At 43.6% G+C, this 27141-nt stretch overlaps 1 protein-coding gene across 1 annotated transcript in view; it reads left to right on the forward strand.

Moving 5' to 3' along the window:
* mgat5 (alpha-1,6-mannosylglycoprotein 6-beta-N-acetylglucosaminyltransferase) overlaps positions 1 to 27141 on the forward strand; it is a 176882-nt gene that overhangs the window by 137113 nt on the left and 12628 nt on the right. The window contains exon 12 of the mRNA XM_061984969.1: positions 16786 to 16935. Within this exon, the coding sequence (XP_061840953.1) occupies positions 16786 to 16935 (150 nt within the window). The remainder of the gene's footprint in view (positions 1 to 16785; positions 16936 to 27141) is intronic.

The following is a 27141-nucleotide window of genomic DNA, read 5'->3' on the forward strand; positions in this document are numbered from 1 at the left end:
CGTCATCTTTGTTGTAGCGGTGTAGCGTGCAGGGACGGGAGTGGAAGAAGTGTCAAAAGATGGAGCTAACTGTTTTAATGACATTCAGATTTTACTTAAATTAATAACAGAGCAGCATCTCCTCATCAGAAAACAACAACACAGGAAATGTGTCCTGTGAAAAACCGTCCGACCGGAACTCTAATAACTAAAGTTCCTTGGGTGGATAATGTAAACTTATTACACCGGTATGTTTTAGCGCATTCATGGCGAGTTTACTGATAGATATAAGTAAGAACTTTACACTACTTTATATTAGAAATGGCAACAGTGGAGGATGAATGTCCCATAACAAGACGATAGAGAAAAAGAAGAAGCTTATCGACTCGCGGACGTGCGCAATTTTTCAGGACTTCTACAGATCCTAAATGCAGATCAGCAGGTACCAGAAGGTAAGAAAAGTTGCTTGCGCATAATATTGCGAAACAAAACGCCAGATAATGTCTTACCTTATAATACCTTATATAATACCTTAAAATAATACTCGTATGGTTAAAGCACCGACAATCCTTCAAGCGGTGCTGCTTCATAATTTACCAAAGTTGTACTAAAACATTTTGATATATTTTTTAGCTCCGTGTGTAATGTTCTATATTTTCAATGGAACATTTAAACATGTTGGTGTTGTTTACTTGAGTCATATTGCAATCATAGTGATGTCTACACTTATTTCTTATGTTTGACTGCCATCTACTGGTCACATTTATCATTACACCATGTACCAAATAAAATAGCTTCGAGGTGAGTAAGCTCAACCAGAATTATTCCTTACTTTGAGTTTTGAGGAAAAAAATTGTTTTAAGTGCGTCTTATAGTCTGGAAAATACGGTATATGATACTTTGTGTTAAAAAAATGTCAATAGCGAGGATGCATGTGCATGTACGAGTCAGTCTTCCCCACAATAAGAGGGTAGCGAAAAAGAAGGTTATTGACTACAGCGCGGACTATGATGGACTCGCGCCAAACACTTTGGATAAATGTATACTATATATGAATAATTCACTGATGTCACAGGCCAGAAAATATCACAGGACGGAGAAAATTCCAAACAGCTCGTTTAGAGGAAGCATGAAGAATCACCTAAATGCTTAATAATGTTAGCACATATTTCTTGTGTTGTTTCAAGCTAACTTAGCAGATGGTTTAGCCATGCCTTCTTTCCTGCCTCCTCCTGCTTGCTTTTACTAGGTCTGCGTAGCATGTTTAATCTCGTCCTCCAATGGTAATAATATTTCGAAGAAATGTGTTTTATTTGCCGCAGTGAGGTTGATGATGTTTGCATTTGCGGAGCGACTCCGAAACAGTAAGCTGCCAGCCGCTTCTCCGTCGGTGAACCAACATTACAATAAAACTGTCAGGCGGAGGGGGTGGGTTTCTGTGATTGACATTGAAAGACATTATTCAGACTACGTAGTTTTTAACGTAAATCTGCCGATACTGGTCGGTAGCAGATGAATCGAAGCATCTCCAGTTAAGATATAGTCTTCCCGGCTCATTCTGTAGTCCCCTACCCTCCGTGCCTCTCCCCCTTCCTCCCTGAGCCAGGATTTACCCATCCATTCTGATTTGTGAGGTCATTAAACTCACCTCTTCCTCCAATCAACCTTTCCAGCGAAAGCAATGAATTAAATTCCTCCCGCAATCGATTGGCTACCTGGTTTCAGATTGCTGGCTGCTTTTGTATATAGATGATGCCCAGGTTGTGGTGCTTTTTCTTCCTGCACTTAGCCAACGTTTGTCTTCTTGCTTTTTTTTTCATTATCTCTCAATCCACAGACCTAGTGCATTGCTATGTGAGAAAATGCCTCTAACAGCATCTGGCGTGTAATGTCCTCTCTTCTGACCGTGAAGTTTAATGTAAGGACTCCCTCAAAGACTCAAGGCCCAGCTAATGCTTCTGCGCTGCACATACACAATAAACATCATGCTTATGCACTTATTGACTTACTTTTCTATTAGATTACATTATACAGGAAACTGTATAATGTATCCAAATTGAATGGGGTACACTACACAGTTGGGTTGTACGGTATACCGGTACAGTATCGCAGTTCTAATAAATCAAAAATGGTACTATACTCTGTTTGAAAAGTACCGGTTCCCGATTTATTAATTTTTTTAACGGCATGACGGCGCACCGTCACCTCATGACATTGCTGATTTTACGAGCAGAGGAGCATGTTCGGCAGTGCACAATCACGGAGTACTTACAAACGGAAACCGTGTGTAAACAGAAAAGGGAGAATGGACGCAGTTTGGCCTAAAAACTGACGACAAAGATGAAGTTATAACACTGAAACGCCGCCCTCAGGAAGAGGTGCTTTAAGACATAGCTAGCTTGCAGCTAACATCCATCCACAGTCGGCAGTGTTTTAGCTACTTTTAAATCACTAATCTTCGCCTCCATGGCGACAAATAAAGTAAGTTTCCAACAAGTATCATCCCTGCAAGACGAGGAATAGCTAAACATGTTTCACTACACGCCGTAGGAGGATACAATAGCTCACCGGCGTCACCCCTAACAAAAGATAGCGGCCCTGAATGTAAACAAACTCCATGGGTGGATCTACACCTGACATCCACTGTAATGATACCAAGTACAATAGTGTATCTAGTCGATACTATTATAATTACATTGATATTTTTTATCGTCACAACATTTTTTTTTCTTTTTGTTAAATTCATATTATGTTTATAAACTTAGTGAATATGTCCCTGGACACATGAGGACTTTGAATATGACCAATGTATGATGCTGTAACTACTTGGTATCGAATCGATACCTAAATTTGTGGTATCATCCAAAACTAATGTAAAGTATCCAAACAACAGAAGAATAAATGATTATGACATTTTAACAGAAGTGTAGATAGAACATGTTGAAACAGAAAAAAACAGATATTAACACTACATGAACAAGTGGATTAATAATCTTTTTCTTTTTTTTTTTTACAGCTTTTACCTCTTTATTTTGACAAAATAATAGATTGATAAATGACACAATATGTTACTGCATACATCAGCAGACTAATTAGGAGTCTTTGTTTGTTTACTTACTACTAAAAGACAAGTTGTCTAGTATGTTCACTATTTTATTTAAGGACAAATTGTTCTTCCATTGCAATAAGAAACATATGTTTAATGTAGCCTAAGATTTTTTATATAAAGCCAATTATGCCATTTTTTGTGGTCCCCTGTATTTAGAAAGGTATCAAAGTATCGCAATACATTTTGATACCGGTACCAAAATATTAGTATCGGGACAACCCTACTACAGAGTGGTCATCAAATGTATCAGTCAACCTGAGTTGTCTTCCTGGGCTTTTCTGAGAAGTCGGAAAGTAATTTAAAATAACACTCGACCAATCATGTTTTCTGTTTGGTCACGATTCGCTCTATAATTTTTAGGATTGTGGTCATGAGGGATGATGATAAAATTTGGTTAGTATTACCGTTTCAGATTTTAATAATCTGATTAGAATCCCCAAAGTTTCATTGTACTTGTGCAATGACAATAAAGACCTATCCTATCCTATCCTATCCTATCCTTGTTGTGGCTAATTGGTTCCTTGCATGTCTGTGGTAAACACATTTCTAAAGTAGGGTTATTAGAAATAGGTTCAAGGGTTTTATTTGTCACATGCAGAGTACACCACAGTGAAATGCTTTTTTCCATGCTCTTCAGATATTGCGTACAGTGGGATCCAAACACTAGTTGCTGAATCTAATACACTAAATACAAAAAATACAACAATTTGAATAGCTCTGATGTACATTAATTACAAGACGATAAGTTGCACAGTAAGTCCCAGTAGTTATGGCAGAAGTATCAGTACAAGTAAAAGTACAGTAGTCACATACAGTACCAGTGCAATATCAAATAGTATAATTAATAAATATTAAGGTGTCTACAGTTCTTTTGGCAGTTGAGTAGTGACAGTAGTATGAACAGAGGTAATGGAACAGTATGACTTCTTTATCAAATATTTTCCTCGTTGAAGCACAAATAAACTGTCTATGAGCTTCTAAATATGTTTTTTAAACATATTTAGAGCCCTCTACACACCCATATAGTCATCTTTACACTTGTTTCATCCAATATATACTGAACAAAAATATAAACACTTTTGTCTTGGCTCCCATGTTTCATGAGTTGAACTCAAAGATCTAAAACTCTTACTATACACAAAAGACATATTCATCTCAAATCAATTGTTCACAAATCGGTTTAAATCAGTGTTAGTGAGCATTTCTTCTTTGCCAAGATAAATGATAAATGGGTTATACTTGTATAGCGCTTTTCTACCTTCAAGGTCCTCAAACCGCTTTGACAGTATTTCCACATTCACCCATTCACACACACATTCACACACTGATGGCGGGAGCTGCCATGCAAGGCGCTAACCAGCAGCCATCAGGAGCAAGGGGTGAAGTGTCTTGCCCAAGGACACAACGGACGTGACTAGGATGATAGAAGGTGGGGATTGAACCCCAGTAACCAGCAACCCTCCGATTGCTGGCACGGCCACTCTACCAACTTCGCCACGCCGTCCCAAGATAATCCATTCCACCTCACAGGTGTGGCATTTCAAGATGCTGATTAAACAGGATGATTCTTGCACAGGTGGGCCTTAGGCTGCCCACAATAAAAGGCCACTCTGAAATGTGCAGTTTTTCTTTATTGGGGTCCTGGGGGGGGTCAGAAAAGCAGTCAGCATAGAGTTGATCAGGTTTTCAGCTATGTTTCAAATGTGAACGGTACCCATTAGGGCTGTGAATATTTGGGCACCACATTCGGTTCAATTCTTGGGGGGAACGATTCGATTCAGAATCAATTCTCAATTCAAAACGATTCTCGATTCAAAATCAATACTTTTTAAAAAACATTGGGTGCCAGTACTATGATTAACTACATTCCTCCAAAAAATAGACAAACAACTCTAATAAATGTTTATACTACTCAAAAGAAATTTGGTTTTATTTACTAAAATTCTACCCAAACGTTTGATACATCCATCCATCCATCCATCTTCTTCCGCTTATCCGAGGTCGGGTCGCGGGGGCAGCAGCTTAAGCAGGGAAGCCCAGGAGCAGCGGCTTTACTTTGAGCTCCCCCCGAATGACAGAGCTTCTCACCCTATCTCTAAGGGAGAGCCCCGCCACTCGGCGGAGGAAACTCATTTCGGCCGCTTGTACCCGTGATCTTGTCCTTTCGGTCATGACCCAAAGCTCATGACCATAGGTGAGGATGGGAACGTAGATCGACCGGTAAATCGAGAGCTTTGCCTTCCGGCTCAGCTCCTTCTTCACCACAACGGATCGATACAGCGTCCGCATTACTGAAGATGCCGCACCGATCCGCCTGTCGATCTCACGATCCACTCTTCCCCCACTCGTGAACAAGACTCCGAGGTACTTGAACTCCTCCACTTGGGGCAAGATCTCCTCCCCAACCCGGAGATGGCACTCCACCCTTTTACGGGAGAGAACCATGGACTCGGACTTGGAGGTGCTGATTCCCATCCCAGTCGCTTCACACTCGGCTGCGAACCGATCCAGCGAGAGCTGAAGATCTTGGCCAGAGGAAGCCATCAGGACCACATCATCTGCAAATAGCAGAGACCTAATCCTGCAGCCACCAAACCAGATCCCCTCAACGCCCTGACTGCGTCTAGAAATTCTGTCCATAAAGGTTATGAACAGAATCGGTGACAAAGGGCAGCCTTGGCGGAGTCCAACCCTCACTGGAAACGTGTCCGACTTACTGCCGGCAATGCGGACGAAGCTCTGGCACTGATTATACAGGGAGCAAACTGCCACAATAAGACAGTCCGTTACCCCATACTCTCTGAGCACTCCCCACAGGACTTCCCGGGGTACACGGTCGAATGCCTTCTCCAAGTCCACAAAGCACATGTAGACTGGTTGGGCAAACTCCCATGCACCCTCAAGGACCCTGCCGAGAGTATAGAGCTGGTCCACAGTTCCACGACCAGGACGAAAACCACACTGTTCCTCCTGAATCCGAGGTTCGACTATCCGGCGTAGCCTCCTCTCCAGTACACCTGAATAGACCTTACCGGGAAGGCTGAGGAGTGTGATCCCACGATAGTTGGAACACACCCTCCGGTTCCCCTTCTTAAAGAGAGGAACCACCACCCCGGTCTGCCAATCCAGAGGTACCGCCCCCGATGTCCACGCGATGTTGCAGAGTCTTGTCAACCAAGACAGCCCCACAACATCCAGAGCCTTAAGGAACTCCGGGCGGATCTCATCCACCCCCGGGGCCTTGCCACCGAGGAGCTTTTTAACAACCTCAGCCCCAGAAATAGGAGAGCCCACCACAGATTCCCCAGGCCCTGCTTCCTCATAGGAAGACGTGCTGGTAGGATTGAGGAGGTCTTCGAAGTATTCCCTCCACCGATCCACAACATCCGCAGTCGAGGTTAGCAGAGCACCATCCCCACCATACACGGTGTTGACACTGCACTGCTTCCCCTTCCTGAGGCGGCGGATGGTGGTCCAGAATTGCTTCGAAGCCGTCCGGAAGTCTTTTTCCATGGCCTCCCCGAACTCCTCCCATGTCCGAGTTTTTGCCTCCGCGACCGCTGAAGCCGCACACCGCTTGGCCTGTCGGTACCTGTCTGCTGCCTCAGGAGTCCCATGAGCCAAAAGAACCCGATAGGACTCCTTCTTCAGCCTGACGGCATCCCTCACCGCCGGCGTCCACCAACGGGTTCTAGGATTACCGCCACGACAGGCACCAACTACCTTGCGGCCACAGCTCCAATCGGCCGCCTCGACAACAGAGGTACGGAACATCGTCCACTCGGATTCAATGTCCAGCACCTCCCTCGTGACATGTTCAAAGTTCTTCCGGAGGTGGGAATTGAAACTCTCTCTGACAGGAGACTCTGCCAGGCGTTCCCAGCAAACCCTCACAATGCGTTTGGGCCTGCCAGGTCTGTCCGGCATCCTCCCCCACCATCGCAGCCAACTCACCACCAGGTGGTGATCGGTAGAAAGCTCCGCCCCTCTCTTCACCCGAGTGTCCAAAACATGAGACCGCAAATCCGATGACACAACTACAAAGTCGATCATGGAACTGCGGCCTAGGGTGTCCTGGTGCCAAGTGCACATATGGACACCCTTATGTTTGAACATGGTGTTTGTTATCGACAATCTGTGACGAGCACAAAAGTCCAATAACAGAACACCACTCGGGTTCAGATCCGGGCGGCCATTCTTCCCAATCACACCTCTCCAGGTTTCACTGTCGCTGCCAACATGAGCGTTGAAGTCCCCCAGTAGAACGAGGGAATCACCCGGGGGAGCACTCTCCAGTACTCCCTCGAGTGAATCCAAAAAGGGTGGGTACTCTGAGCTTCCGTTTGGCGCGTAAACGCAAACAACAGTCAGGACCCGTCCCCCCCACCCGAAGGCGGAGGGAAGCTACCCTCTCGTCCACCGGGTTGAACTCCAATGTGCAGGCTTTGAGCCGAGGGGCAACAAGAATTGCCACCCCAGCCCGTCGCCTCTCACTGCTGGCAACGCCAGAGTGGAAGAGAGTCCAGCCCCTCTCAAGAGAAGTGGTTCCAGAGCCCTTGCTGTGCGTCGAAGTGAGTCCGACTATATCTAGCCGGAACTTCTCCACCTCACGCACTAGCTCAGGCTCCTTCCCCCCAGCGAAGTGACGTTCCATGTCCCAAGAGCCAGCTTATGTAGCCGAGGATCGGACCGCCAAGCGCCCTGCCCTCGGCTGCCGCCCAGCTCACACTGCACCCGACCTCTATGGCCCCTGCTATGGGTGGTGAGCCCATTGGAGGGGGGACCCACGTTGCCTCTTCGGGCTGTGCCCGGCCGGGCCCCATGGGGACAGGCCCGGCCACCAGGCGCTCGCCATCGTGCCCCACCTCCGGGCCTGGCTCCAGAGGGGGGCCCCGGTGACCCGCGTCCGGGCGAGGGAAATCTGGGTCCTTTGTGTTTGTTCTTCATCGAGGTCTTCGAGCTGCTCTTTGTCTGATCCCTCACCTAGGACCAGTTTGCCTTGGGAGACCCTACCAGGGGGCATAGAAACCCCCGGACAACATAGCTCCTAGGATCATTGGGACACGCAAACTCCTCTACCACGGTAAGGTGGCAGCTCAGAGAGGAGACGTTTAATACAGTCAAATACAAATAAGGCAACAAGAGAAGTATCCGACATTTCTATTTTCTAAAGTAAATCTGTACAGCAGATATGATCATGTACATCAGGGGTCCCCAAACTTTTTGACTCGTGGGCCGCATTGGGTGACCACTGATCTACATCAACAATATGATTTGCCTGAGTGGTTGGCCAGGATAGATAAATAAAAAATATATGTACAGTACAGGCCAAAAGTTTGGACACACCTTCTCATTTAATGAGTTTTCTTTATTTTCATGACTATTTACATTGTAGATTGTCACTGAAGGCATCAAAACTATGAATGAACACATGTGGAGTTATGTACTTAACAAAACAAGATGAAACAACTGAAAACATATTTTATATTCTATTTTTTTTTTTTCAAAATAGCCACCCTTTGCTCTGATTACTGCTTTGCACACTCTTGGCATTCTCTCGATGAGCTTCAAGCACACCTGTGAAGTGAATACCATTTCAGGTGACTACCTCTTGAAGCTCAACGAGAGAATGCCAAGAGTGTGCGAAAAAGTAATCAGAGCAAAGGGTGGCTATTTTGAAGAACCAGGAATATAAAACTTGTTTTCAGTTATTTCACCTTTTTTGTTAAGTACATAACTCCACATGTGTTCATTCATAGTTTTGATGCCTTCAGTGACAATCTACAATGTAAATAGTCATGAAAATAAAGAAAACGCATTGAATGAGAAGGTGTCAAAACTTTTGGCCTGTACTGTATATATTTTTTTCAATCGATTTTTGATTTAATCGATTTAGAATCATTACAAATAAGAATCGTCATTCATTCGAAAATCTTTTTATTTTTACACTCCTAGTAGCCATCCCTAGCCGTCGCCCAACACTACAACTTGACCAAATTCTTTGTCACATTCTGGGTAATTCCTCTAAATTAGAACTGGGCTTACATGCACTAAAAAGTTGGTCAACTTGACAGTCGCAGCTACGATCATCCATCCATCCATCCATCTTCTTCCGCTTATCCGAGGTCGGGTCGCGGGGGCAGCAGCCTAAGCAGGGAAGCCCAGACTTCCCTCTCCCCAGCTACTTCGTCCAGCTCTTCCTGTGGGACCCCGAGGCGTTCCCAGGCCAGCCGAGAGACATAGTCTTCCCAACGTGTCCTGGGTCTTCCCCGCGGCCTCCTACCGGTCGGACGTGCCCTAAACACCTCCCTAGGGAGGCGTTCGGGTGGCATCCTGACCAGATGCCCGAACCACCTCATCTGGCTCCTCTCGATGTGGAGGAGCAGCGGCTTTACTTTGAGCTCCCCCCGGATGGCAGAGCTTCTCACCCTATCTCTAAGGGAGAGCCCCGCCACCCGGCGGAGGAAACTCATTTCGGCCGCTTGTACCCGTGATCTTGTCCTTTCGGTCATAACCCAAAGCTCATGACCATAGGTGAGGATGGGAACGTAGATCGACCGGTAAATTGAGAGCTTTGCCTTCCGGCTCAGCTCCTTCTTCACCACAACGGATCGATACAGCGTCCGCATTACTGAAGACGCCGCACCGATCCGCCTGTCGATCTCACGATCCACTCTTCCCTCACTCGTGAACAAGACTCCGAGGTACTTGAACTCCTCCACTTGGGGCAAGATCTCCTCCCCAACCCGGAGATGGCACTCCACCCTTTTCCGGGCGAGAACCATGGACTCGGACTTGGAGGTGCTGATTCTCATCCCAGTCGCTTCACACTCGGCTGCGAACCGATCCAGTGAGAGCTGAAGATCCTGGCCAGATGAAGCCATCAGGACCACATCATCTGCAAAAAGCAGAGACCTAATCCTGCAGCCACCAAACCAGATCCCCTCAACGCCTTGACTGCGCCTAGAAATTCTGTCCATAAAAGTTATGAACAGAATCGGTGACAAAGGGCAGCCTTGGCGGAGTCCAACCCTCACTGGAAACGTGTCCGACTTACTACCGGCAATGCGGACCAAGCTCTGGCACTGATCATACAGGGAGCGGACTGCCACAATCAGACAGTCCGATACCCCGTACTCTCTGAGCACTCCCCACAGGACTTCCCGAGGGACACGGTCGAATGCCTTCTCCAAGTCCACAAAACACATGTAGACTGGTTGGGCAAACTCCCATGCACCCTCAAGGACCCTGCGGAGAGTATAGAGCTGGTCCACAGTTCCACGACCAGGACGAAAACCACACTGTTCCTCCTGAATCCGAGGTTCGACTATCCGGCGTAGCCTCCTCTCCAGTACACCTGAATAGACCTTACCGGGAAGGCTGAGGAGTGTGATCCCACGATAGTTAGAACACACCCTCCGGTTCCCCTTCTTAAAGAGAGGAACCACCACCCCGGTCTGCCAATCCAGTGGCACCACCCCCGATGTCCACGCGATGCTGCAGAGTCTTGTCAACCAAGACAGCCCCACAGCATCCAGAGCCTTAAGGAACTCCGGGCGGATCTCATCTACCCCCGGGGCCTTGCCACCGAGGAGCTTTTTAACTACCTCAGCAACCTCAGCCCCAGAAATAGGAGAACCCACCACAGACTCCCCAGGCACTGCTTCCTCATAGGAAGACGTGTTGGTGGGATTGAGGAGGTCTTCGAAGTATTCCCTCCACCGATCCACAACATCCGCAGTCGAGGTCAGCAGAACACCATCCTCGCCATACACGGTGTTGATAGTGCACTGCTTCCCCTTCCTGAGGCGGCGGATGGTGGTCCAGAATTGCTTCGAAGCCGTCCGGAAGTCGTTTTCCATGGCCTCACCGAACTCCTCCCATGTCCGAGTTTTTGCCTCTGCGACCGCTGAAGCCGCACACCGCTTGGCCTGTCGGTACTTGTCCGCTGCCTCAGGAGTCCTATGAGCCAAAAGAACCCGATAGCACTCCTTCTTCAGCTTGACGGCATCCCTCACCGCTGGTGTCCACCAACGGGTTCTAGGATTACCGCCACGACAAGCACCAACTACCTTGCGGCCACAGCTCCAATCAGCCGCCTCGACAATAGAGGCGCGGAACATGGTCCATTCGGACTCAATGTCCAGCACCTCCCTCGTGACATGTTCAAAGTTCTTCCGGAGGTGGGAATTGAAACTCTCTCTGACAGGAGACTCTGCCAGACGTTCCCAGCAAACCCTCACAATGCGTTTGGGCCTGCCAGGTCTGTCCGGCATCCTCCCCCACCATCGCAGCCAACTCACCACCAGGTGGTGATCGGTAGAAAGCTCCGCCCCTCTCTTCACCCGAGTGTCCAAAACATGAGGCCGCAAATCCGATGACACAACTACAAAGTCGATCATGGAACTGCGGCCTAGGGTGTCCTGGTGCCAAGTGCACATATGGACACCCTTATGTTTGAACATGGTGTTCGTTATGGACAATCTGTGACGGGCACAAAAGTCCAATAACATAACACCGCTCGGGTTCAGATCCGGGCAGCCATTCTTCCCAATCACGCCTCTCCAGGTTTCACTGTCGCTGCCAACATGAGCATTGAAGTCCCCCAGTAGAACGAGGGAATCACCCGGGGGAGCACTCTCAAGTACTCCCTCGAGTGAATCCAAAAAGGGTGGGTACTCTGAGCTGCGGTTTGGCGCGTAAGCGCAAACCACAGTCAGGACCCGTTCCCCCACCCGAAGGCGGAGGGAAGCTACCCTCTCGTCCACCGGGTTGAACTCCAACGTACAGGCTCTGAGCCGGGGGGCAACAAGAATTGCCACCCCAGCCCGTCGCCTCTCACTGCCGGCAACGCCAGAGTGGAAGAGAGTCCAGCCCCTCTCGAGAGAACTGGTTCCAGAGCCCTTGCTGTGCGTCGAAGTGAGTCCGACTATATCTAGCCGGAACTTCTCCACCTCGCGCACTAGCTCAGGCTCCTTCCCCCCCAGCGAGGTGACGTTCCACGTCCCAAGAGCTAGCTTCTGTAGCCGAGGATCGGACCGCCAAGTGCCCTGCCCTCGGCTGCCGCCCAGCTCACATCGCACCCGACCTCTATGACCCCTGCTATGGGTGGTGAGCCCATTGGAGTGTTATTCCTCGTGACATGTTCAAAGTTCTTCCGGAGGTGGGAATTGAAACTCTCTCTGACAGGAGACTCTGCCAGACGTTCCCAGCAAACCCTCACAATGCGTTTGGGCCTGCCAGGTCTGTCCGGCATCCTCCCCCACCATCGCAGCCAACTCACCACCAGGTGGTGATCGGTAGAAAGCTCCGCCCCTCTCTTCACCCGAGTGTCCAAAACATGAGGCCGCAAATCCGATGACACAACTACAACGTCGATCATGGAACTGCGGCCTAGGGTGTCCTGGTGCCAAGTGCACATATGGACACCCTTATGTTTGAACATGGTGTTCGTTATGGACAATCTGTGACGGGCGTTATTAGCTTTCTGTGTTGTTAGCATTACATATCCTGTATATTGGTGTATTCATCATTTCAGCGTGATTAGTATGTACATAAAAAGTGGGCATTTGATTGATCCAATTATTCGCATTTCCTCAATCCTAAACCATAACGGCGTTTTTTTTGCCAGACACCTGCCGTTAACCACTCCCCTATCCACACAATCTCAGCTCACCTACATGAAAGTATAACAGGGGAGTGATTTCAGTTCCTAATCTCTCACACACACATGCACACACAAAACAGCCAGCTTTAGTTACAGCAGGCTGACTGGAGGCATCTGATAGCCAAACCTACTGGGAATTGGACGAGTGGCTACCTGAAATTGAAGCTCCAAGCCCTGAGCCACACACACACACACACACACACACACGCACACACACATGCACACAGCACAAGAGCGAGGGTGGGGAAGATGCTTTGAAAGTCAGCCTTGTGTTAGTTGGCTTGTATGTAAGTTTTGAAAGTTGGCAGCTTTCAGCAAAAGTGAGGCCTTGCTTCCCCCTGGAGTCTTTAAGCTATTGGTAATCAATGTTTCTTTCTCCGTGTGTATGTGTGTGTCAGAACACGCACTTAGGCGAATGCGCCTTCGAGGAATCCTGGCATTGTGGAGAAAATGACCGGTTTAGATCCATACTCCACTGTGCTCACAGTTTTCAGAGCACTAACATGTATTCCCGTTTGAGTCAGGCTACAGTTTATTCATTTACAGACAGACATAATTTTGTATTGCATTATTGTTTCTTTTGTTAATATCAGAGTCCGTTCTGCAAAAAGGAAATCCCTAGAAGCACACAGTTTATGGACAGGGACTCACAGTTAAAATATACAGTACAGGCCAAAAGTTTGGACACACCTTCTCATTCAATGCCTTTACTTTATTTTCATGACCATATTGTAGATTGTCACTGAAGGCATCAAAACTATTAATGAACACATGTGGAGTTATGTACTTAACAAAAAAAGGTGAAATAACTGAAAACATGTTTTCTATTCTAGTTCCTTCAAAATAACCACCCTTTACTCTGATTACTGCTTTGCACACTCTTGGCTTTCTCTCGATGAGCTTCAAGAGGTAGTTGGAAGAAATGGTTTTCACTTCACAGGTGTGCCTCATCAGGGTTGATTAGTGGACTTTCTTGCTCTATCAATAGGGATGGGACCATCAGTTGTGTTGTGAATGAGAAGGTGTGTCCAAACCTTTGGACTGTACTGTACATCATCATACAATATACAAAATACAGTACAATACAATTAATTTCAAAATCTACCCACTTTCAATTTCGGTAACACTTTAGTATGGGGAACCATTAATTAGTTGCTTATTAACGTGCAAATTAGTAACATATTGGCTCTTAATTAGTCATTATTAAGTACGTATTAATGCCTTATTCTGCATAGCCTTATTATACAACCAGTAAGCCATTAACTAAGAGTCTTCCCTAACCCTATGTTAATAAGCAACTCATTATCAATCAATCAATCAATCAATCAATGTTTATTTATATAGCCCTAAATCACAAGTGTCTCAAAGGGCTGCACAAGCCACAACGACATCCTCGGTACAGAGCCCACATAAGAGCAAGGAAAAACTCACCCCAGTGGGACGTCGATGTGAATGACTATGAGAAACCTTGGAGAGGACCGCATATGTGGGTAACCCCCCCCCCCCCCCCCCCCCCCTCTAGGGGAGACCGAATGCAATGGATGTCGAGTGGGTCTAACATAATATTGTGAGAGTACAGTCCATAGTGGATCCAGCATAACAGTAAGAGTCCATGGTGCATATGTTCCCCATACTAAAGTGTTACCACAATTTCATACCAACCTACCAACAGGTTGACATTTATAAAGAAGGAATCTTTAAATCCACCAAATCAGTCTCGATAACTTCAAATTTGATTAAAAAGTTGCATCTTGAAGATCTGCGATAATCTCATCATACATACAGAGGTCAAGACCAAAATGATGCGACCAATGGGAATTCCTCAGCCATGAGGGGTGTGCTAAATATACTAAGCATAACGTAACAATAAATTTTGCTTAAAACGCTTTTTAAAAATGTTTTAAAAATATGATTATTTTATAAAGCTATCAATCTCATTCCAGATCATTGGTCTTCTACAGGCTATAGTAAAGCTTGTACACTCTAGATCAGGGGTCTCCAGGGGCCGCATTGGGTTAAAAAAATTTGGCCAGAGGCCGGACTATATATATATATATATATATATATATATATATATATATATATATATATATATATATATATATATATATATAATCTGTCTCATTGCGGATTAGACAAACTGCCTTTTCCTTAGACTGAACAAAAAAAAGTAATATATCCAGTAATGTTTAAAAACTGTGCACACATAGTCTATTTTACGTTTTTTGCCTTTTTTTCCCTTCGTGCACTAATTAACTTTAAGAGCTCGACACTGCGGCGCGACTGTGATGATGTCACGTTATAAATGGGAAAATGCATTTTTACACAATATGATTTGCCTGAGCGGCTAAGAGACCCCAAGAGTAATAAGCGGTAGAAAATGATAATGAAAAAATAAAACTTTTTTTTTTTTTACTCGGGACTACCCGCGGGCTGGATTTTGGACGCTGGCAGGCCGTATCTGGCCCGCGGGCCGTAGTTAAGGGACCACTGCACTAGATGACGATTTTTCCCTCTTCATAAAGGTTTACTTCTAGTGTTATGTCTATGAGAAGTAGTGGTCACTGGAATGAGCTGGCAGAGTCTAGAATTGAATTTGTATACGTTATACATAATACAAGAAATGTGGAATCTGTTGCACTCAGTAAGCTTCATAAGATTGTACCCATAAAAAAAAGGATTTGAGGGAGCATTAAAGTTTGCCCATAATTAAGCACGTAGGACTTTCTTCTGAAGAATCTCCAGCTTTTGAAGATAACTGGGATACATGTTACACTATACGACATTGCAATAGTTTATATGTGGTTCAAATAGAGTCCCATACAGAATTAGGAGAATATAGTGAATTCTGGACTGAAGTGGAATACTTATATCAGTTTAGTAGAGTTCTAAGGGTTTGGATTCATGGATCCTTCACTTCATGGCAAAGAAGAATGGCGGCAAATAAACACGTCGGATCAGTCAGAGTTTTTATTATGCGGGTATGTTTCGATGAGGTGTGGGTTTTCAGAATCATTTGGTATCGACAATGAGGATTATGCTCTCATAACAAGAAATAAAAACAACATGGGCTTGTTTCACGTCGCTCTTAAGATACTGCAGCTACAAATGAATAAGGCCACTTTAAAGTGTACGATGCAATGCTGTGTGTGCGACTGACTGACTGAGGAGTTCACTGCCTTGAATGAAACTCAACAGTGATTGAAACATGGTCATGTTTTAATGGAAGCCAACAGACTGTAATTCTACAGATGAGTGCTGAATTCGGTACTTTTCCCAACGGTACTACTGAGTACTGATTCACGTAAAATCAAACGGTACCATTTTTTTGATACCATTGTCGCACGTGACGTCATGTCTTGTTGCAGACTCCGCACCAGTTAAAGCACTTGGCAGGCAAACAAGCGCATTTTTAGTGGACCACCTCTGAGTCTAGATAACGTTAAAAAAAAAAAGGTTCTACTTTTCAAAACACCCCAGCTTGATGCTAATTTACATCGAACGTGCCAGATACATCCTAGTAATCAACTTGGCGTTTTTTTCAACACCTCCGAATTTGGTCACAAAATTTACAACTAAGATGAACGTTACAATCAAACAGCTGGTGTGTAATAGGTACAATACTTGCAGCGTAAACACCTTGTGGGTCTCCACAAAAGACAGACATTCAACTTAATGGCAAAGACTACTTCCTGACTACGGCAACACACCTGGGACAAACCGAAATGAATGAAACTCAGAAGTGTAAAAAACAACTGGACAAAACATTTATTATTATCAACTCTCTGTTAAATCCATCCATCCATTTTCTACCGCTTGTCCCTTTCAGGGTCGCGGGGGGTGCTGGAGCCTGTCTCAGCTGTTATGTTACGTATTTTAAACGACATTTATTACCACATGCAGTATCAGTTACCATGTATTGGGTTCAAAAAAGGTACCCATTGCTACCTAACTGACTCAACTTTATTGCTTTAGTGTAAAGTAAATTGTTTGTTTGTGCTCTCCTGAATGAAGACTGCGTTTCCCACAGGACAAGAAGAAATACCTAGACATCATCCACAGCTACATGGAAGTACACGGCACCGTCCACGGCACCAGCACTGTGCACCTCCCGAGCTACGTGAGGAACCACGGCATCCTGAGCGGCCGAGACCTGCAGTTCCTCCTTCGGGAAACCAAGGTTAGCTCATCCGGCTTTTATATAGTTCCCATAAAAAGACCTGCTGATTGTTTTGTCATTTTTTTTAGTCTGTTAGGTGTTTTCCTTGCATCCTCTGGGCTGTGCATTTAAAACGCTTACGATTGCGAAGTAACTTTAGCCACTTTATTGCTGAGGAAGGTAAACAGGAGGTGTTTTCTTCAACTTCCTCCTGCACGCACAAACAGCCTGGGTGAGCTAATTGCCCTCATGGGGCTGAACCAGCAAAATAATCAGGGGAGCTGATGTCCTTGCGTCAAGTTAACCACCTCCTGTTTTATCTTATAGTCCAGATTATCATGGAGCAAAACATCTCTTATTGTTATTTATTGTCAACAAAAGTCGAGAATAAACTTTGTCACAGACAATTATATTGGTCGACAATAGTCGTGACGTCATCACTCGTGCTTTTCCGGGCGGAAGTGGGTCACTTGCAAAAACATTGCCAGTAAAAACATTTAAAGAGTGAGAACATTTCCTCTTATTCTTGTTAAAAACATGACTATTTTGCTCATTTTGCAAAGCGGACCTTGTTTTTAATGGCAGTACGTCTGTGATACACGAGCGTTTAAAGCGAAGACATGATGTCGGACAAATTGGAGGGTGGATGTGGACTCGATAAGAGTGTTAGTTGGTAACTTGCGAGCTAGCTAACAAGTGTGAGGCGGAGTTGTGTGGAAAAATAACTAATTTTAGCCAATGTCAGCCAGCTAAATCAATTTCAGTACTTTTTTAAAGCAGTGTCAGTTTGCAATGTACCATATTTCCTGGACCATAGGGCGCACCGGATTATAAGGCGCACTGCCAATGAGCGGGTCCAGTCAGATCTATTTTCATACAAAAGACGCATTAAAGGGGTCATATTATTATTTTTTATTTCTAAATGTAAAACACTTCCTTGTGGTCTACATAACATGTAATGGTGGTTCTTTGGTCAAAATGTTGCATATATTATCTTTTAGAGATCATCTTCAAGCCGCTTTTAGGCGGTCTTATTTACGTGGCTCACCTTCAGCAGCGTCTTCTCCCCGTCATCTTTGTTGTAGCGGTGTAGCTTGCAAGGACGGGAGTGGAAGAAGTGCCAAACTAGTAGTTAACTAATGACATTCACACTTTACTTAAATCAATAACGGAGCAGAATCTCCTCATCCGTGGCTCACTAGTGCAACAATGTATCCCGTGAAAAAACGTCCGACCGGCACTCTCTAATAACTAAAGTTCCTTGGGTGAATAATAGAAACTCGCTACACTGGTATGTTTTAGCGCTTTCATGGCGAGTTTACTGACAGATATAAGTAAGAACTTTACACTACTTTATATTAGGAATGGCAACAGAGGAGGATGAATGTCCCATAACAAGAAAATAGAAAAAAAGAAAAGCTTATCAACTACGGTGTCGCCACGGACTACAAAGGCGGAAGCGCGCAAATTTTCAGGACTTATGCAGATCCCAAATACAGATCAGCAGGTACCAGAAGGTAAAAAAAAGTTGCTTTTGCATAATATTGTGAAACAAAACGGCAGATAATATGTCTTACCTTATACACACCATAATAATACTCGTATGTTGAAGCACTGTACAATCCATCAAGCGGTGCGGCTTCATAACTTACCAAAGTTGTACTAAAACATTTTGATAGAATTTTGAGCGCCACGTGTAATGTTCTATATTTTCATATAAAATGTTGGTGTTGTTTACTTGAGTCATATTGCAGTCTACAGGTATCTCTTATGTGTGACTGCCATCTACTGGTCACAGTTATCATTTCACCATGTACCAAATAAAATAGCTTCAAGGACGGTAAGCACAGGATTATAAGGCGCACTGTCTAGTTTTGAGAAAATGAAAGGATTTTAGGTGCGCCTTATCGTTGGAAAAATACAGTAATAAAAAAAGGGCACAATAATAAACACACAGAGACAGACATTAGGCACCAATGCGATGGCATCATAAGATTAAACGTACAATCTAACAGATAGCTAACATGTTAAGAATGAACCAATGATACAATTCTTTATATTTAGTCTTTTACATCGCTAAAACTGCCAAAAGTTCATCAATAATCAATATACCAGTGTGCAGCTTTTTCAACATCATTTCTTATTGAGGAAGTTAGATTTAGTGTGTTTGTTTTTATCGCTGCTATTTTAACAGTTTTTTAAATACATAAACAAGGTTATTGGGGTTTTTTTTTTTAGCACTTTGCCTTTCCTTTCTTTTAAATGGACAACATTTTAATAGTCATTTTTTTAATTTTTGTAACAGCTGAATGTGCAGCACAGTTACAGTATTAATAAATATTTATGGATGAATTAGTCATCTTTGTTGCCTTAAATAACTTAATTTGCATTTAAAAGGCAATGGAAAAATTAGAACCAATAAATATGCTTTATAAACGGATTAGTCGACTAATCATTAAATAAGTCGTTGACTATTAAAATAGTCGTTAGTTGCAGCCTGAATGTCATTTTGGTTTATTTCTACAGTATATTGTTCATGGCGAGATTCCATCATAACGGCACATACAACTTGAGGATGAAGCGATTCGAGTGCATTTCTCAAAGGTCAAGACCACTGTGACCTCATAGATCGTATCTGCAGACATAAATTGGAGAATTCACCGGCATTCATCTTAACATTTTGCACAAATGTCACAATAAGATCAGGAAGTGATGACATTTTCTATCCGAAAGGTCAGGTTCACTGTGACGTCGCGTTGTTCCGCAACAGAACACTTCATCGTCCTGCACTTTAAACCTAATCATGCGGGATCTATCTGTTCTCCCTTTGAATATTTCAGAGGGTTCGCCTCCACTCCTCGCGGCCGCCGTCTCTGACTGCGTTCTCCTCTCCTCTTTGCTCCCTATAAATAGAGGTTGACTGCTTCTCAAGGTTGACGAGCTTTCTGCATGCACTTACACAACACTGATGTGGTGTTCTTTGCTGCCACCTGTTGTCAGGAACCTGCTATTAACCGGGGATTTAAAAGAATCCAAGCGTCTCTCACTTGCATTGAGTGCGAACGTAAGTTCTGTTTAATAATAATAATAATAATAATATTACCCTAGTGAGTATTGTAATACTGTCGTTTGGGGTTTGTAAAGGTGTCTATGTGGGTGTACTTTCATGTCTACAGGGCTTTTCAAGGTAAAACATGTTTTTTTATGTTCTAGCTAAAAAAATATATTCAAATTACAATTGATAATTCCTATTCAGTAGAAATTAATTTACCACAGTCAGCCCATGAACCAATTATCGCAATAAAGGAGGGGTTTGCTGTATTACTCATGGTGACCAGAAGTAAGTGTGTGTGTGTGTGTGTGTGTGTGTGTGTGTGTGTGTGTGTGTGTGTGTGTGTGTGTGTGTGTGTGTGTGTGTGTGTGTGTGTGTGTGTGTGTGTGTGTGCGTGCGTGCGTGCGTGCGTGCGTGCGTGCGTGCGTGCGTGCGTGCGTGCGTGCGTGCGTGCGTGCGTGCGTGCGTGCGTGCGTGCGTGCGTGCGTGCGTGCGTGCGTGCGTGCGTGCGTGCGTGCGTGCGTGCGTGCGTGCGTGCGTGCGTGCGTGCGTGTAGATTATGATTAATTCTTCATCTAACCGGGAATATATAAAGATTCTTTTATTCGGCATCTGCCAGTGAGAGCAAACATTGTACAGTAAGTGATTGTGTTACTATATTCATAGTTTGTATTTCTTGTTTAGCACTTCGCGCGTGCGTGCGTGCGTGCGTGCGTGCGCGCGTGCGTGCGTGCGTGCGTGCGCGCGCGCGAAGTGCTAAACAAGAAATACAAACTATGAATATAGTAACACAATCACTTACTGTACAATGTTTGCTCTCACTGGCAGATGCCGAATAAAAGAATCTTTATATATTCCCGGTTAGATGAAGAATTAATCATAATCTACCCGCAGGTGGCCACAAACCAGTGTTTTTTCGTGTCTCTCTCGCCATCTCCAGGTCAAAGTTGAATGCCAAAGTTGACCAATTTATCAGTTTATGATAACAATTTACTATCCAGGTGAGAGCCGTGATGTATAATCTAGAATTAACTTTCACCAACTGAGAGGCGATGCAGCCGCAGCAGCTCAGCTGCATAAAATAGTTTAGCTCTCTGCAATCACGGCACCGCTAAAAATAGTTCCTTAACGTTCGCGCTTATAATAACAATATCGCTAGTACTTGGTTAATCAGAATCAGAATCAGAAATACTTTATTAATCCCCGAGGGGGAAATTAAAATTTTCAGCACAATCCCATTCAAGAGCAGACAAACATTACAGGGAGACAGAACAGGATCGCAACGGGTCTGCCAACTTCCGACGCCCCTTACAAAAAAGGTGAGATACAAGTAAACAATAGGGGAGGTTTAGGGGGTGAGAAAAAAAAAACATATATATATATATATATATATATATAAAAATCATTAGGTCACGACATGTAATTGGAGTATCGTTGGCTGGATTTTGTTGGCTTTACGGGCGCAATAGAGTACTCACATTAGCTACATTGTTAGCTACCTCGTACTTGACGTATTAGACTAGTTAGAAGGCATAAAAAAGAAAAAACACATGCGTTCTTGTCTTACATAGGGATTGTGAATGGCAGGCAAACATTCCAAAAATGTCCAGTTCCCCTTTAACAACAATAATAATAATTGCAAAAACTCCACAGGAACCTGTTAATCCAGGTTTGTTAATCTGACTTGTTAACATAAGGCATGTGATTTTTATGTCTATAGTCAGAAATCTGTCTTTTTTTATCTCTGTAAAAAATATAAAAAAATATTTCCCGTTTTTCTTTGTTTTTTCCAACCTACAATGTGTGTTAAAATCTTGATCCGTCTCTTTGCCATACCTGCCAACAACTACGGTTTTCCCGTAATGAGTACGTTTTTTGTTAATCCAGTGGTAAAAACCATTGTTTTCCATTAAAAATTATTAACTTAAAAATGGAAACTACATAACCAAGCAACTCCACGGGCAGGGGACAAAATATAAGGGAAACATCAATGATGATTGGTTGGTTTACGTATAAGAACATCCATGATTGGTTGTTTGTTTTACTATGATGAGTCATGATTGGTTAAGATTAGAGCAAAACATTAGAGACAGGCCAAACAGAGGGCGAGATAAGGCGGGTCATGGAACCAGGAAGGGAAATCATAACAGACATCCCAAATGACAACGAGAGAGTCGGAGAAGAGAAGAGGGAATATTCAAGCGGGTGATTTCGATATTTAAAAAAAAAAACTAGTGGAAGATGGCAGAGGGATTCTCTTCCTTGGATTGTTCTTTTAGCGATGTAGACGACGTCCAGGAAACCCACAATGCGTCTACTAGGACACATTTGGACAAATGTATGTGTCTGGATAAAACATTAATTTGAGTTGTTTACCATGTAAGACCAAATCAAAACTGCTCTCGACATGGAAGAGGTGGAATACACATTTAAGAACACACATGATTGTGGCAGACATGTGATGACTTTTGACAACAAGAGTAGCTGACATTTTGTTCATTTTGTTTATATTTTGACTTTGAATAGTTGAATCATTTTGAATGTAATGTGTGAATGAACCAAAGTAATGTGTAAATAATGTAAATAACTAGATGATCCATATGTGGCTGTGAAGTGAACACGAGTAAGGTTGTAAATACTGTATAGAGTAGGTTAACCTATGTGGTTCCTGTGGATGTGAACACAAGTTGTAATTACTGTAGTGACTACATAACATAGTGACTGAAACAGACATAGTGATCCATTTGGATGGGGTATGTATTTATAATTTTTCAATTCTTTAAACACTAAAACATCTTTAAACAGTGCTTTTTTTGGTAATTTTTGCATGTTCAATTGCTGAAAACCCAGGAGCATTGGCCCCCAGACCCCTGGCTTATTTCCAGTCTTTTTCATTAAGTTCAAATGACATGCCTGTGACACGTATCAGTCATTAAAGCGTCTTGTTCTCTGACAACAAGGCTGCATGTATGCAAGACAGGTGTAATTACCTCAGCTTTGGTGCTGAGTTTTAATTACGGGGACGTGTTCTTGCCCGGACGTTGACAGTAAATGTTGTTGACAGTGCACAAATGAGCAGTACAAATATATTTTACAACAAAGGAAAGGATCAAATTCAGTGGAATCAGCAAATCAAACACAATGTTGTCCAAGCGGTGCAAGGACTCATGAAATGATTCAGCAGAGAGAAACTGTACATTTTGTTGCTGCACAGGGAAATAAGCCTGTCCTGAAAGTTTGGAAAGTGGGATGCTGGAAGTACAAACCCCGTTTCCATATGAGTTGGGGAAATTGTGTTACATGTAAATATAAATGGAATACAATGATTTGCAAATCATTTTCAACCCATATTCAGTTGAATATGCTACAAAGACAACATATTTGATGTTCAAACTGATAAACTTTTTTTTTTTGCAAATAATCGTTAACTTTACAATTTGATGCCAGCAACACATGACAAAGAAGTTGGGAAAGGTGGCAATAAATACTGATAATGTTGAGGAATGCTCATCAAACACTTATTTGGAACATCCTACAGGTGAACAGGCAAATTGGGAACAGGTGGGTGCCATGATTGGGTATAAAAGTAGATTCCATGAAATGCTCAGTCATTCACAAACAAGGATGGGGCGAGGGTCACCACTTTGTCAACAAATGCGTGAGCAAATTGTTGAACAGTTTAAGAAAAACCTTTCTCAACCAGCTATTGCAAGGAATTTAGGGATTTCACCATCTACGGTCCGTAATATCATCAAAGGGTTCAGAGAATCTGGAGAAATCACTGCACGTAAGCAGCTAAGCCCTTGACCTTCGATCCCTCAGGCGATACTGCATCAACAAGCGACATCAGTGTGTAAAGGATATCACCACATGGGCTCAGGAACACTTCAGAAACCCACTGTCAGTAACTACAGTTGGTCGCTACATCTGTAAGTGCAAGTTAAAAAGTTTATCAACAACACCCATAAACGCCGTCGGCTTCGCTGGGCTTGAGCTCATCTAAGATGGACTGATACAAAGTGGAAAAGTGTTCTGTGGTCTGACGAGTCCACATTTCAAATTGTTTTTGGAAACTGTGGACGTTGTGTCTTCCGGACCAAAGAGGAAAAGAACCATCCGGATTGTTATAGGCGCAAAGTTGAAAAGCCAGCATCTGTGATGGTATGGGGGTGTATTAGTGCCCAAGACATGGGTAACTTACACATCTGTGAAGGCGCCATTAATGCTGAAAGGTACATACAGGTTTTGGAGCAACATATGTTGCCATCCAAGCAACGTTACCATGGACGCCCCTGCTTATTTCAGCAAGACAATGCCAAGCCACGTGTTACATCAACGTGGCTTCATAGTAAAAGAGTGCGGGTACTTTACTGGCCTGCCTGTAGTCCAGACCTGTCTCCCATTGAAAATGTGTGGCGCATTATGAAGCCTAAAATACCACAATGGAGACCCCCGGACTGTTGAACAACTTAAGCTGTACATCAAGCAAGAATGGGAAAGAATTCCACCTGAGAAGCTTAAAAAATGTGTCTCCTCAGTTCCCAAGCGTTTACTGAGTGTTGTTAAAAGGAAAGGCCATGTAACACAGTGGTAAACATGCCCTTTCCCAACTACTTTGGCACGTGTTGCAGCCATGAAATTCTAAGTTAATTATTATTTGCAAAAAAAAAAATAAAGTTTATGAGTTTGAACATCAAATATCTTGTCTTTGTAGTGCATTCAATTGAATATGGGTTGAAAAGGATTTGCAAATCATTGTATTCCGTTTATATTTACATCTAACACAATTTCCCAACTCATATGGAAACGGGGTATGTACATGAAAGTAATGTGAGCATTACCTTTTGCTTGTTTTACACCCCTGACTGTAAAGGAAAAGTGCCGCGTCAACTGTATTTTCTTTTCATAGCTGTGAGTGTCGGGTTGTTTGGGTCCACTAAGTGCCGCCATCAGCAAACACCAGATGCTTCTCACACACAATCAACTCATCTCGCCACTCACTTTTTTGGTCGCTGCGAGCTGTCCGCCTGCATACGTCGCCTCCTGCCCGACAAGATGGCGGTTACGTTGGCGTCACCTCAGACCCAGCTGGTGTTGTTGTGTGCCGCAAATGTCCGACCAAACTAGAAAAAGGAACATTTCTGCGACTATAAATCCTCATCTCCAACCAGAAATGAGGAAATCCTCGGAAATTGCGTGTAATTAAAAACACTCAATTGTGTCTACAGATAAATTATAAATAAGTTCAAGCCGATACCGATAACGTCCTGCTTCTCAAGATCGATACCGATAATCGATATGCACAAAAACTCACCAGTTTTTGCAAGTCTGTCCAGTTCGATGAAAATGTTATAATTTGTGGCTACCGAACACAAAATCTTTAAATTAACTTTCTAGCGCCCCCTTAAAATTTTGAAATAATTGGCCCCTGCCCCCAGATTCATGTATCGACACAAAAATCGCTGGAGACCAGATGCATATAAAACTCTAATGAAACCAAATTTGAAAACAAACAGGAAGCCATTTTTAGGCCAAAACCAGGGGTCGTACTTTAACAAAGTACTCTCTAGCGCCCCCTTAAAATGTTTTAAAAAATTAGCCCCTGCCACCTGATTCACGTATCGTCATGAAAATCGCGGGATACGTCTATCATGACAGGACGCACGTAAAAGTCTCAAGAACCCATATTTGAAAACAAACAGGAAGCCATTTTTAGGCCAAAAACAGGGGTCGTACTTTAACAAAGTACTCTCTAGCGCCCCCTTAAAATGTTTTAAAAAATTAGCCCCTGCCACCTGATTCACGTATCGTCATGAAAATCGCGGGAGATGTCTATCATGACAGGAAACACGTAAAAGTCTCTAGAACCCATATTTGAAAACAAACAGGAAGTCGGCCATCTTGGTTTCCGTCAGCCCTTTATAGGCCAAAAACAGGGGTCGTACTTTAACGAACTCGTCCTTGGGACTTTGACCGAATGAGTTGGGGTTAAAATGACAGATACTACACAGATGAGAGATGATAAATTGCGAAGGAGTTTTGCCTTCGCCATAGGATGTGGGCGTGGCATGGCGCCAAACTTTGATCTGATGGGTAGCCACAAAACTTTCAACATTTGTTACTTGGCTCCACAAACTCAGATCTTGATCAGAATTGGTAGAAATGCTGGATCGGTGCCGGTGGATATAAAGAGTATGTAAAGGTTTACCTTGTTTACTTCCGTGACAACCTCCTCAAAGTTTTGTGATCAATCAGAAAGGTGAAAGGTGTGTGTCACTGTCATAGTGGGCGTGGCCTAATGGCGAACGCTGCTCAATCAACCTGTCATTGCTGCACTTTAGATGACCAGATCTCTTTCCAAACTGACATGAGGCTTTTCAGTTGAGGTCTGATCTTGACGACACATTGATATCGACACCAATATCGCCCCCTTGTGGTGGAAAATCATAGCATTCAAAACTTCCTTCCACATTTTTGATGGTTGCTCAGGTATTGGGAAGGATGTTGCATGTGTCATGCATGGAGGGGAGGGGAGGGGAGTCCTTCCAATGCTGCTTGCAGCTTTCATTTCTTTCTTTATTTTATTTTTTTTCAATTTAGATTTATCTGTATTTTTTGGACACCTGGAGGTAAAAAAAAAAAATTGGATTCACAGATTTGACCTTGCTGCCGTTTCAGGTGGCTGATAAGGTTTGATGTGTTGATGTGAAATGGATTTTACCGCTGCTCTTGGAATGTTTCCAGAAGATTTTGCAGAAATAAATTAGGGCTGTGGAGGTATTATTTTTAATCAGATTAATCACATATTGGAATTAATTACAGGTGATTACACACTTGTATAATTGAAATTTGCTTAAGAACTTGGTACCAGTTTTATCAAAAGTTCTTTCAGGCTGTATTTCATCACTCATCTTACGTATGCATTGATCTGATCACTGAATGTAGCGGTTAAAGTAAAAGAGCTTGTACGCTCAAAATAGATTGCATGATTCATCTAAGTGTGTTCTTGATTAATGCAATATTTGGGTTAACTTGTTCATTTTCACAGCCCTAATATACCATATTTTCCAGGCTGTTGAGCGCACCAGTTTTTAAGTTGCACCCACTAAATGTTAGAATAAATATTTTTCCATATATTAGCCGCACCGGACTATAAGACGCAGGTATATATTTGT

Source organism: Nerophis lumbriciformis, linkage group LG23 (assembly GCF_033978685.3).
Source record: "Nerophis lumbriciformis linkage group LG23, RoL_Nlum_v2.1, whole genome shotgun sequence".
Lineage (NCBI taxonomy): Eukaryota > Metazoa > Chordata > Actinopteri > Syngnathiformes > Syngnathidae > Nerophis > Nerophis lumbriciformis.